Source organism: Porites lutea, chromosome 1 (assembly GCF_958299795.1).
Source record: "Porites lutea chromosome 1, jaPorLute2.1, whole genome shotgun sequence".
Classification (NCBI taxonomy): Eukaryota; Metazoa; Cnidaria; class Anthozoa; order Scleractinia; family Poritidae; genus Porites; species Porites lutea.
Genome location: NC_133201.1, coordinates 32,718,564 through 32,732,523, shown reverse-complemented (window position 1 = coordinate 32,732,523; position 13,960 = coordinate 32,718,564). Strand labels below are relative to the sequence as shown.

Here is a 13,960-nt window from a genome sequence, read left to right as displayed (position 1 = left end):
GAAAACGTTTTCTATTGCTTAAATGAAGCACTCTCGCGCTATTGAATTAAACCATTACATGAATTATTATCGCCATTATCATCATTTATTATTGTTCTATCTTTGAAATTTCTGTTTAAATCCAGACAAGCCAGGCGTCTCGTCTTGTCACTCATACTAATTTGGACGTCATGTCCAGAAATGTCTTTAGCTTTTCTTTTAACTAATTAAAATGCATCAAAACGATTTGAAAATTTCAATAGAACTAGAAGCTACACGATATTTTTAATCTTAATAGAATCAAAGCAGTTATTCAGCTTTCTTAATGTACGCTCCTTCTACACGGACGTACACGCAAATTCATTCCCCCACCGTGGTACACGGGAGGGGGATGAATGGAACCCTTCCCCAGAGTTTTTGATATGTTCCAGTATTTCGAAACGATTTTTCTTTCAGTGGAAAGCCTTTGATCTTCTTAACAAGATGAAGTATATTTTGTGGATGGTGGCGATGCTGGAGGCCTGTGATTGGGAGTTAACCAAGATTTAGAAATCAGGATAAAACCGCGAGAAATGGCAATATTTTTGTGCTTGACACGAACAAAAACACATAAATAAGCACTCTTCATGATTTTAGCCCCAAGATTTAATTATTGTTGAAAAAAGGTAAGAAAAGAAAACAATGGCTTGACCACCTTCTACTTATTACGTCATATCTCGTAACTATAGAAACCATTACTGAACTTGACTAAAAATGCGCGCGAAGGATAAGCGAACATGTACTGAAAACATCAGGTGCTGATCGATGTTTTACCCTCTAGGAGAAAAAAAACTCAGAAAAAAACTCAAGAAGAGGGGGGGAGGGGATTGGGTGGCGAACACCACCCCCAACCCCTTGTACGTCCGAGGGTTAAAATGCATTTAAATTTACAACAGCAATAATAGCAGATTGTTCTTGCTAACTTTGTAAATAATTGGGATATTAATATATAATTTTCCTAGACGATAAGAGTTTAGTGATGGTCAGCTACTATGGTTACGAGATATTACGTCATACGAGGCCGTTTCTGAGTGAAAACTTCTTCCAGCAATAGAAATATAGTTTGTAGATAAAATGATGCAAAGCAATTAATTATCGGTTATTTAATTACATTTTAACCTTTAAAAGCGACCAACCTAATGCAGATGGGCAAACCGGTTCTTACTCGTTAACAGTGCGTTAGTTAAAAAGTCTCTTTTTTTTTTTCTCTTTACAGTCATTCAGATTGCACGTTATTAATAATAATTGTGATAAGTAATAAGCCACGTTGCACTTTGAAATATAAAAAAAGCTGACGCAAGTTTTTGAACTCTCTAACACACTTTGTAATTTGCTAAAATTTCAGTAATTTTCTTTGGCCAAACGTGTCTCACTTCTATTTTTTCTCACACGGAAACAACGACACGGTCAGTCACGTGACCTTTCCTGTTTTGGCATGTGCTTGATGACTCAGATGCATGTCGAATCAGTTATAAACTGGAACACTCGCAAAACGTTCCTTACCAACTGCACTGGAATTATCATAAATTACGGCTACTTAGTTTACTGCAAAGTGCAATGGACACTTACTACAAATTTAATTTCAGCCTCCATAAGAGCGAAACGGCTTATTGCCTACTGTAATAGGTATTAGAAAGTGCAATGGGTTTTTTCACAAATTGTGACAGGTTTAAAAAAATGTGCCATGATTATTACTAATTGGGACAGTACATTTGTCTCGTGCAAAACATTCATTTCACCTTGGCTTTAGAGAGCTATAGGTTTTGAATGATTGTGGACAGTTATTGGCCCCCCTAGGGGGGAAGGCTCCGCCCGAAAGGGGTGCCTTTTTAAGGCTTCAGGTAAATAAGAAAGGGTAGGGATTTTACTCGTTGAAGTATAGGAAAGGGTAGGGAAATCTGTCATTTGTGTCTGCCTTATGGCTTTATAAAGTTGAGAAAACGTTCTATTTTTGTGATTGATTCCTATTTAAACGGCAGTGCATTTACAGCGCTTAATAATATACACGAAAAAATTACTCAATTCTGATTGGCTGAGAAAAGAGTGCAGCTCTTCTGTAACACGAGTGCAAAATGTGTAACACGAGTGCAAAATGTGTAACACGAGTGCAAACTTGTAACACGAGTGCAAATTACAAATGCTTTCTGATTGGCTGAAAACACAAAAGAAACCAACAAGAGCCAATCAGATTAGAGCTGTTTCAACAACAAAAATTCTAGAAAATGGCCATGGTTTTCAGCAGACGACGACGGGATTTAATTTTGCAAGCAAAACAACAATAGAAAAGTTAAAAAAAATATTCCAAAAACCCGAACACATTAAAAAAGTACGTCTTTCTGGCTAAATGTATTGAAAATGCGTTGCTAAGAGAAAAATACCGTCAACAAACTCGTCGAGGAAAATGAGCCAGAGAAACTAAAAAACAAGCTACTTATAACAGACTACGCTAAAGTAAAAAAATAAAGAACAAAAACGGTTGCAACCACACGCAAACCATGACAGCTACACTCTTCAGGCATTTAAATGAGCAAGGATACAATTCCATGATAACAACAAGGATTTCACGTTATGTGCGTTATTTGTTGCTCTCTTTGAGTCTTTCGTGGAGCGAAGACCTCTATTAAAACATCCATGCGATGGTCTTTTTTTGTTGTTGTTGTTGTTTTGTTGTTGTTTTTTTCTACCTCAGTTGCAAACGAAACCGAAAATTTAAACATCTGGTCCAAACTAAACCAATGCGCGAAAATACCACAACATACATAGTGAAAGTATCCGCAGCTGGTACTAGCCTTAAAGAAAGTGAGAAAAAGTTTACGAATCATGGTGCAAGAAAAACAACAGTCAGGAAGCTAAAGAAAGCAAAGATTGTAAGTTCAGAACATATCGTCAGTGTCACAGGCCACAGAGGTATAAATTTCCTTAACGACTACGATGAAGCCGACGAAGAAGAGCTACGATAACTCTTGCAGTAGGCCAAATAAGATAATGAAAACTCCAGCGCTGAGAAAAAGCAAATATTATATTAATACTGGCAGTTTCCGACATCACAACAACTGTGGCTCGATTAAAAAGTAGACAGTACTTCATTAATATCCATTTTCAGTTATAGTTGTTATTAGTAGTATTTTGTTCAGGTGTAAAGGTGCATGTTACTAGTAAGGGGTGGCAACGGTGTATGCTAATGACACGATGCCGGTTATGTTCAAATTCAACAACAAAATAGAGACCGTGCCGGTGTTATGAACGACTGGAACAAGACACGGGCCAATTTAGTCTGACTTGTTTGTCTTTAGCCCGCGTAGCAAGGTGGTTTTGTCGAGCCGGGCGCACGAGCGCCGAAGCACGCGAGAACGAGCGACGCAGCCGCGAGAAAAATAAAACCCTTTTTTCAGTTGCTCCCGACCCAATCTCCTCGCGGTTTCTCTGCCCTCGCCCGCCTTTATTACTCAGCAACCAAAACCGCCATGCTACGCCGGCTAGTTTGTCTTAATTGAGCAACATTTGCGGCTCGCTTTTTAAGATATTGGCTAAAAAGAATTCCTTATTGCACTTTCAAATTAACTGATACTTTATTGATACTGATACTTTAGTTATAGTTTAGTTATAGTTTTTACGGCGAATAGGTGCATAACTACGAAGAAAAATAATGGATAATTGGTGATGTAAAAATTCAGTAATATCTTACTACGCAGTCGTTTCCCCTCCCCCCCAACCCTCACTGTTTTTATAAATGCTTTCCTGGTGAATAACAGCAGTCCCTCCATTAGCCTGCAAGTAAGCTCTCCGGGGCGCTCTGGCGGCGGGGCGGGAAAAGGAAGTAGAGCTTACAACAACGCCTTTGGAATTTGAATTCCGCCTCCAATTTCCCTGTGGCTCCCCGTCGACTGAGATGTCAGATTTCGGCCAATCAGCGTGAAGTGGAGACGAACGGGAATGTAAACAAACTGACGCGGTTATTCGAAAGAGGCAGTTGATGAGGGGTATCTTTCCTGTATGGTTTTCCTGCCTTCCGCGATGGCTATCCAGCAAAGTATTAACATATCCTCATTTATCTTCCTACATTACATTCCACCAAAACAGAGTTCCCAATTGAACACACTTTAAGCACTTCTTCATCACGTCTAATCTTTATTTCTTCCGTACAGCTTCCTTAACATACAGCCTAATGTAGCTGTAAATGTGCTTCTATGTATGTTTTTACACAAGTGCATTAAGGGTGTCTTCCATTTGTTTAATTCTAAGCTACTTATTACAAAGTTGACTAATTAATTTTTCCGATATCCCCCCATTAGTAACGATTTAGCGGGATAGCAACATTTTCTCTTTGATGACGTCTAAACCATGAGAGCAGAGCTCTTTTAAAGTCTAGCATCCTGATTGTGTATAAAATGGGATTTACAAGGGAGTTTGCAGAAAAGAAAAAACTCAATGAATAAATCAAATCAAAATATTCTTTGAAAGAAAGGGAATTGAGAATATCAGTTGACCAGTCAACAAAAAGAAAAATATTGTATGGTAGCCACAACAGTAAAGATACTAAAGTTGTTATAAACAATGTGACAGTTAGTTTTCTTTGTCTTAAAGCAGCTGCACAATCTGCACAATGGCGCTGGGGATGAGCTCCGAAACGAAACTTAAACAGAATGGACGTGTAAGAAATGAAGGTAACAATTAAACACAAAAGACAGTAGGATTCCAGTATGTAAAGGTGATATCCAATGAAATAAAGCAACTCTGTCACCCAAATGACTGAAACAATTACAGGAAAAAACCCAGACAACAACAATTGCCACCACGTAGACCCATCTCTTGATAAGTCGATGCCTAAATGGACGAAACGTGGCGTGAAATCGCTCTAAAGAAATCACAGCAATGTTTGTCAGGGAGACAAGGGCAAAGAAATAATTAAAACTACTTAATGAAATTGAAACTTCCCAGGATAAATTCAACTTTACAAGGCGACATCGCCGGTCGAGAACAAATTGAAAAAAATCCCCGGATGGGACTCCAACCAACATATCCGCCACGGTTAAGCTTATAACCAAGTACATGCTGCGAGTGCGAAGGCTTCTGTTCTTTATAAAATAAAATGATGGCAAGGAGATTCACCGTTACTACAGCAACAAACTCGGCGGTGAATACGGTAAACCAGATGTTGAGTTATTTTCGTCGTTGGTGTTACTGTTTCTTGATTTTGTGTTACTCGTAGCTGTTAACCTGTAAGAACAATATATAAACTTTAGTAACTTTGATCAGTGTAAAGAAAGATCATAATAATTACACTCTTATTAATTTAAATATTTATCCGTTTCTGATTGGCTATAATACCACGCATAATTTTAAATTGGAAGAAGTTTGTGATATGTGAATAAATGACAGCAAAATTGCCAGATTATTAAACAGTTCATTATTAAACGTTCCACTCGATTTCGGACAAGAAAAAACTTTCCCCTTATAATTTTACCATCAATACTACTATCCATCCTAATAACGAAATTGCAGTTAGAATGAGGAAATTGTTTATTTTATTGCCATTCCCAGCATTTCATTGCTGGACGACCGTTAGCGGCTAAAATATGCAAATTTTAGTCCCTTTTATACAGGTTTTTTAACGATCGTTCTAAAGTCCTTCGGGTCATTAAATCCTAGACTATTTGCAATTATTTGGAAGCATATTACGTCTTCTTACTGTTCCAATACCATTTAGGCATTATCTTTCGGTAATCAGCAAAAATTGGTCGTCTTTATTTCCCTAATCCAATTAAAAATCATCAGAAGATTCTCAAAAGTGGCACCTAAACTAGACCTAAAAACATGTTTTAGTTAAAGATTAATAGCTATTTTGTCAAGTTATGCAATGAAACTTGTGGCACAACGCGATTCAGAAATGAAGGTTTCAACTCAAATTTAGGCAAATGTTCAATTTGCTTTGCGTGACGATACCGGCTGCTGTCACAGTAAAATCCTCAGTTATTTAAATACTTGCCACTTTTAAGAAAGATATGCCTCATTTTTCAACCAAAACTATATTAAAATTCCCTTTTCCCCTTTGCCAATGATATATATTGTTCAAAAATTAGTTCAACAAGTAAAAGATACCTTTCCAAGCTTCATTTAATTTTCCACTGCCTCGAACATTCTTGTGAAGTCTGTTATGTCAAGACGGAAAAATACCTTTTCCGAACCAAACCTCTTCTAGCTTAAAATGTGGTCCCGTCTGAAAAAGCTGCATTGACCAGAAGTTACTCCGATCCATCATATTATAAAATCGAACGTTAGAAGAAAAGTAGTAAATTTCCTACTGCTCAATTATATATGCGTGAACAGGTCAGAAAATGTTTGACCAGTACTTCGCACCATGTAAGGGTATCCGAAATCCCGAATCTGGAAACTTTTTGTTTGTAGGACCCGGAATCCGGGAAAATTTTGCTTATTGAATCCGGAATCCAGGGCTTTGGAATCCAGAATAGAGCTCAAGTAGCCCACTAACTAGCGAATGAAATCTAGAATCCAAGTTCCACTGGAAAAGACTGGAATCCAGAATCCATGGAATGGGATCCAGAATCCAAGACTGTCTTGTATTCGCTAACATGGGGCGATAGTACTGGACTGTGAACGGCGAATTACTATTTTTCCTTTATTTACCTTCCACTGATCAAAAGACCAATTAGAAGGTTTCTTCCTTTTACTGACTGTTTCTTCCTATTAAGAGTGGTCAGCTTTTGTTTTCACGCTCCAAGAGACAGTCCGGAGTCCAAGGCTACTTTTGTATCGCAGCCAGTTAATAAAGAAGTTGGCACACGCAAATAGTAAAGTTTCAACATTAATTTCGAATCGTGCAACATCGATCAGTGAAAGTAACAAGAAAATAAAGTATGGAAGTTCACGCGGTTTTTCCCAACTGTTAAAAGTACACGAATGTCAGGACACCATTACTTCTCACCATGAAACCTGTCATCCATCGAAGTCTTAACTAAGTGAAGCAGAGCCAATACTCTCACAAGATGGTAATCATTGACCTTACGAAAAAATCAAGTGGAACATACACAGATGGTGATCTGCTTCCCCAGGAGGAATCCCATACAAAAGTGACGTAGGTGCTCGTCGTTTGCAGATTTTGGTCTCACTTCGGTTGTTTGGGACTGAAAGTAACTAAATATGCTCATTCAGGTATCGCTTAGGGCTGTGCATAAAGATATTTGCAAAAATAAAAAATAAAAAAAAAGCCGTGACGCTGACCTGACAGAAATCTCCTTTAGGGGTCAGTTTAAGCTTGAGCCACACCCACATTAGCCTCCCTTAGGGGTTTAAATTAATTTTCCGACTAGCAGCCCCTTCACTTTTATATCGGAGTCCTCCCGGGGATTACTCACAATCGGCATATAAACTCGGACGATTTTGGCGGCCACCTCGTTCTTCGCATAGAGGACCAAGAAAGGAATATTAGGACCAAGGACAGGCATGTAATTGGTTTGGAGATTGCGAAGATCGTATACCATCGTATACCATCTGTATGATGGGATCACGTACGTATAAAATCGTAAAATCATTTCTAATATCCTTATCACTTCTAGTTCCTTTATCTGTGATAAGATAACGACAAAAGGGCCAATGGGTACTGTCGTAATCGTAATTTCAAGTTCAGACGATGATAAACTCAGTAGTCCACACAATTTTTTTTATTTAGAAGTATACAGGGAAGTGAAGACCCAAACATAATGAAGTTATCGAGAAAAGTAGGAAGTGGCTTTAAGTCAAATATCGTGATATTAATCACTGTTGCACTATGGCATAAAGTTACACAGTCAGCTGATGCACTTGCACATTTCATATCATTTATGAGCTGACAAGTATCACAAGATACACGCGTGAAACAGAAAGTGATAAGCGCATCCTTTGCATATCTAAACCTTGTGGAGTCGAAATTGAATTGTCAAAATCGTGATTACCTACCTTTAGGCATATCACTAAGAGTACAATTGTTTGGTACCATGGAGAATTCACCGACAAATCTAGAATAACGTCGTGTGAAAGTGAGAAACTAGCCTGGGAACAAGGTTGATGTTTTTGCGCAGTTAAATTGGCCTTATTTCCAAGATGCTGTTGGGTATTCTTCATCGACGCGACTCTTTATTGACTGACCCGGCATATCACTAATTGCGTTGATTCTTTATCCTTCTTTAATTACTGTGAATTGATAATGACAAGTAGCAATGCCCATTAATACCTGTCTAAATAGTAGTCTTCTGTAAAAAAAAAAGTCTTTAGTTTGCGAGCACTTCGTGCTCACTACAGTTACGTCTACAAAAACAACTAGGATAGATCACAGAAATTTAACACCTTTTAAATGACGTATTTCATCTTAGCAGTATTTAAGGATATGCCAAATAATCTAAACCGAACAGATCCTACCTGGACTCGACGAATTACCGAAAGTGCATTTTGAATTTCTAAATAGGCAAATCGACGATGGCTTTTTTAACAGGCCAATCATTGCTCATGCTCAAATCCTAGTACACAGTTGGGGCCCCCGTAGAATTAGGATCCTGGCTTTGTTTCACAGACAGACTTATATAACCAGAGTTTAGTTTCGTCGGTGATGCAGGCTAAATTGCTAGCCTGTTGCTATGGATTCATGAGCGAGTTTGTGACATCAGCAGACATTATCCTGCTCTCTTCAATACGAGACGAACAGCCAACAACTCCTTCAGGAATCAGGTCGGTGTAATTTGCTTCTAGGCCTTACATGTACTTCTCGGAAAAAGGTAATGTTAATGATGACGCCACCTTGATTACGATATTTTTGGTTTCGTTCAATTTACAGTCTTGCTGCCTCATGCAGTCTGCAGTCTGCAGTCTGAAAATGTCATACATCGCTTCCTTCTGACAAGATAGCCCTAAAACATTAGCCAGGTACTATAAGAGAACATTAACGAGTCAGCTTTATGGGGATTTAGGTCTCTGTTGGCACCCTGTTTGCATTTGTTATTTGCTTTACAATTACTGTATTTATCACACATGAAGTAAGTGAAAAGTAAATAAACATATCAATACATGTACAGTAAGTTGTGTCCTATTTATAAATAATTTTGAGCACTACTTTCTTCAGGGATCTTTAGTCTTAAATAAAAACCTAATGAAGAAATACTGCAAACTAGTATACTATCCTTGCTTTCTATACAATTGGTATGAGTCACAGAATGTAAGGTTTGTAATTGAAAATGGCATTCAGTATTTGTGATTACTAATCCTCTTACAGTCAAGCAGATTAAGTTACAAGAATTGAGCCTAGGAGACATTCATAGTCTTTGCCTTTATTTTTTTAATATGAATGATTCTATCAGTATGTACAAACACATGTCATCGCAATTATGTTTTGTATGACAATAATAATTCTTTTAATTCAAAATGAGAAAATCCTTTCTATGTTTACAAATCTACTTTAATCAGGGGCAACATGTAGGGAGACCCCTTTCCTTTCTTGTGACCCCCCTCCCTCCAACTACTTTTGTTTAATTCAAATGTTATGTCATAGGTGTTATTTCGGAGCAAACTTTTGGGTAAATGTATTCACATTTTATTATATTGGCATGGTGATTAGTATTTCAGTGCTGTCATTTTATAGTCACGGATATTAATTTTCCTTGCATGTTGTTGATATACTTTAGTACAGTCTTTTGGGTTAGTAATTTTTACTTTGGTGGATCCCAGTAGTACCCCCTTTTCCCCACTTTGGATATCTTGAAGTTATTTTTTTTATCTCAGCTAAATGTTATTTTTCTTTTGCTTGAACTCCATTTGCACACATTAGAATACCCAAAACAAAAGAAAAATAAAAATTACCTGAGATAAAAAAACTAACTACAACAGATGGTCCCTTTCCCGTCGACTATTTTTCTCTTAGCCTCGGTTCCCCAATTATAATTATTTTGGTACATCTATGAGATAAACTGCATTAACTCAAGCCACCAAAATATATGCAAATCTCTTGATATAACTGTGTTCTTGGGGTAAATAGGTTGACTGACCTCAGTGTATAAGCAGTTTGTTGCCTAGCTGTTCAAAATTCCTCTAAATTACAATAATCCTAACATCCACCCACACAGACACAGACACACACTAGTCTTAAACAGAGATATTTATTAATTTGACCCTCAAGTGTAATAAGAACATGCAATGGGAATATTCCATTGACTAGAATGCCAGCTTGGTGGCTTCTACATGACACTACTCATGCATTTCTCTCACCACTTTTTTTTCATAAAGGGTAGCTGTTTTCAAAATGTACAGGGTGTAAATGTTAGCTATTAGTTTTTCGTTGCGTGACTCGCGTCATTTCCGTTTCTATTTTAATCATCTGAAGCTTCTTTGTATTTTGCGTGTGTCGGATCAGTTTTCAGTGTCACATAGAGAATTGTCCGGATCGAAAGTAAGAAAGACGCGTGTGCCATTAAGATAGTTTCTATCGGAGAAAGAGGTATGTTTCCTTGTTTTATAGTTTTTAAGCTCAGTCCTAGTAGTATTGTTATTTCTTAGGTTTAGTGATTTCGTTATATTATTAGAGTTATTCTAGGTAATCGTTTTCATGCATACCACGTGCGCTCAGTAGAATTATCTTAGAATCTATTGTAATTGCTCGCTTTTCGATTATTATTTTCAGTTTTTACGGGAATTTCAAGTATAATAAACAAGTTAGAATCGATGCTCGGGATTCTCTGTCTATAAAACGTTTCTCCGACGGCGATGTTGATCTGAATATTTGAACTGATCTGAAAGAAACCCGATGTCAATATCCGCCCCCGTTACACAGGGTTTATCTTTATTTAAAGTTAATTTCTTATCTTTGGGGAAAAAAATATTCAGGTGCTTTCATTACACTATCAGAGGCTTCACATGCATCACATCATTTTACTTGGTGTAATTTTTTTTAGGGGCACCCGACGACGGTGTCCTTGTAAATGCTTTGAAAACCTTTTTTTAAGGTATCCTGAGTACTTTTAGATCTCTAGAAATGCATTCTAAGCAGCGCTATAAAATTTGCATCTGTTCGGTCATACTAGGGCAACTTAAGTCTTTTCGAAATTACAAGGGTTTCAGTATTCTTTTCTCGAATAAAGGTTTCCTTTTTCTACGAAAAATAGCTTACCTGGGGGAGTGAAATGCGCAAGAATTAAACTTTAGAAAATCGTAGGAAATTTATTAGAAAAGCTTCGAAAATTTTTCATAAATGGAACGGTCATCTAGAAATTTTTAGCCTTCCTCAAGCAATAGAAAATTCTAGGTAATTTTTGCTTCTCCGAACAGATATTTTACAGAAAACAGTCGCCGGGTACACCTGTTTTTTGTTTGCAATCAGACTTCAGTGGGCCATTTTTCATTCATATATTTTTTTCGTAAATCTGACATTTGTTATGTGCAATCGTCCACAGGCTTTATGCTCCTGTATATAACCAATGAACTATTTTGTAATTAACTTGTAATTACAAGAGTGTCAGTTCCAGTGACATGTCACGTCTGTGCGAGGCCACATTTTGTTATGAAAACATGTCGGTTTTAATTCGAAAAAACTATTTCTAAAAGTGGGGAGCGTTGGGGCGCGTTTATACCTCGGCGTAGAACAATCTTTGTAAAGACACTTGAGACTAGTTTCTGTCGTCACTGAGCACTACGATAGAAATTATAGCTCTCCAAACAACGGGTTCAAATTTCATGCTCGTAGAGGATGAATCTTCGTGCTCCGTGTTTTAGATTGTAATGAGGAATGTTGATTTTTTTCCTTCACAGAAAAAGCCTAAATAATTATAAGTTATGTAATTGTGGATGACTTTCTCAGAAAAGAACTATATTTCTAGCGAAATATAAAGCATATAAATTTCTCGACCTTCCCCGCCATCTTGAAAATTTTACATCCACAATGCATCGCAATCCCAGTGTGCACACCGCCTGCTCAAGGCCGTTGAAGTTTTCGAGGCCCTGCGCTAGCAAGAGAGAGCGATAGGCGAGGCTCTACTGTTCAGGGAAGTGTTATCTGCGCCGAAGGCGGTACCATTCGTACCGCGCAAGGTTTGTTGGACTATTGCTACGACGAAATCGGCAAAGGAGAACGTCCCTAAAACCCTTTCTAAAATTGCTGCTGAATATCACGTAAATGGCGGGATTTAAAACGCTGTTTGTATGACCCAAGAAGTAGGCAAGAAAAGCAAAAACAGGCGGAGGTCCACAGGGAAACCTCTCGAACCCAAAAAACCGAATAAACTGGATAATATATATTGGGAGCCAGCACAGAGCAAACAGAGTCACAACTACTATTAGCATCTTGAGAACTTTCTTTCTGGATTTCTCGGCGCGGAGTTGGTTCTCGGTCGTTTGATTCCCAAGCTCTTTTCTAACCCAAAGTTTGTAAACCACAAAACTGTATAGAACAGACATTGTCAGAAGTGGAACTGCGTAAAGCAATACAAATAAAACAATGGTGAAGTCTTTAGCCGCATTTTCTCCGAAAACTGGGGTCCAAATTTCTTCGCAGTATGAAATTCTGACCCCGTCTTCTTCTGACACGATAATTTTTTGTGCGTACAGAAACGGAGAGTTGACAGCAATCCCTACAATCCAGACGACCACAATGAGGACATAGGCTGCATGGAAACTGATGTAGTGTTTTAAAGGATACATAACCGCTAGAAAACGGTCAACAGCTATCGCTGTCAAGCTGAACACCGAGCTTGCAATGGAGAGAGACTGGCTAAAGGGGATGAACTTGCATAAAATTTCTGCAGCGACGCTTTCAGACCATTCGATTTGGCTGCCCGAGATCACTGAAATGGTTATAGGCATGTTGAATGCCGTGTTGAGTAGGTCTGCTACGGCCATATTGACTATAAGGTAATTTGTAACAGTTCGCATATGCCTGTTTAGAAGAACCACGCAAATAACAAGCACATTTCCAACGAGAGAACAGAACAATATGATTGAGTAGGCAACACACTTGAGAACTTGCTCCATGTACGGTTCGGAGAAAGCTGGACACTGCGGTGTAGGGCTGGAGCTTGCTGTCGTATTATTACTCACCTCTGCGGCCATTCCGAAAAAGAACTCCCACACTCGCCTGACTCGCAAGCCTCAATTTCAGTCTGCGCTAACTACTCGTTGAATGACTGACGAAGCTTTTTGAATGCAATTAGCAAGTATTTGATAAATGGATTACGACGTCGTAATACCGAAGTCTGTAAACTTCCAAAGAGCTTTCCAGTCCTGCTTGCTCACTCTTCTGTACCCCCTGGGTAGAAGTTCGGCTCCAGCTCTGCTTCAATCCAAGTCAGCAGCTGATCACGGAGACAGCACGTTATTACTGGTATTGCCAAAGGGGCCGATCGATCACATATACTGTGTGACAAGCCAACTTCATTTCCGATCCATTTAAATAATTAAGCTGACTTCGTCAGGTTTCCGTTCACTCTATTACCAAATTCTTTGAGCGTTCTGTAGAAAGCCAACTGGAACAACAAAGACATTAAGAAACTTAATCCACTTGTAAGACGGCCAAAAACGGTCGACGCAAGAACAACACAGAGTGAGCTTAAGATTTACGAGTTTATTGAATTGAGACGAAACAAAAAATACGGGAACGAGTAACACTAAAACTGCAAGAATAAAGAAAAGCTACAATAAGCTAATAATATTTACAACCAAAACAATAGAAACTATAACAGTAGCTAACAGCTAAATACAGAAGGTCTCTTAACTAATAACTTGCAACAAGAAAGGCAATAAAACTACTTGAAAAGTGACTAAAATAATTGCAATCATAACAAACTGCTGTGTTTCGCTAACTATTACATGAAGTATGAACTGAACAAAAGCTAAAAAATGCTAAGCTTCGGATTACAAGTTGAACTCATTGCATAACAATGTATAGCCTCCCCCGTAGACTTTCTTAGGGATC

The 13,960-nt window shown here is 38.1% G+C and overlaps 1 protein-coding gene across 1 annotated transcript; it reads right to left on the bottom strand.

Moving 5' to 3' along the window:
- Positions 1-12,042: 12,042 nt before the first annotated feature.
- LOC140922640 (QRFP-like peptide receptor) lies at positions 12,043-13,055 on the bottom strand. Its single transcript, XM_073372629.1, has one exon. It carries the CDS (start codon positions 13,018-13,020, stop codon positions 12,043-12,045), a length of 978 nt encoding a protein of 325 aa, XP_073228730.1. The 5' UTR covers positions 13,021-13,055.
- Between the last annotated feature and the right edge of the window lie 905 nt (positions 13,056-13,960).

Coding starts and splice junctions, on each gene's coding strand:
- LOC140922640 (XM_073372629.1), bottom strand. CDS start 13,020: ATGGAGCAAGTTCTCAAGTGTGTTGCCTACTCAATCATATTGTTCTGT.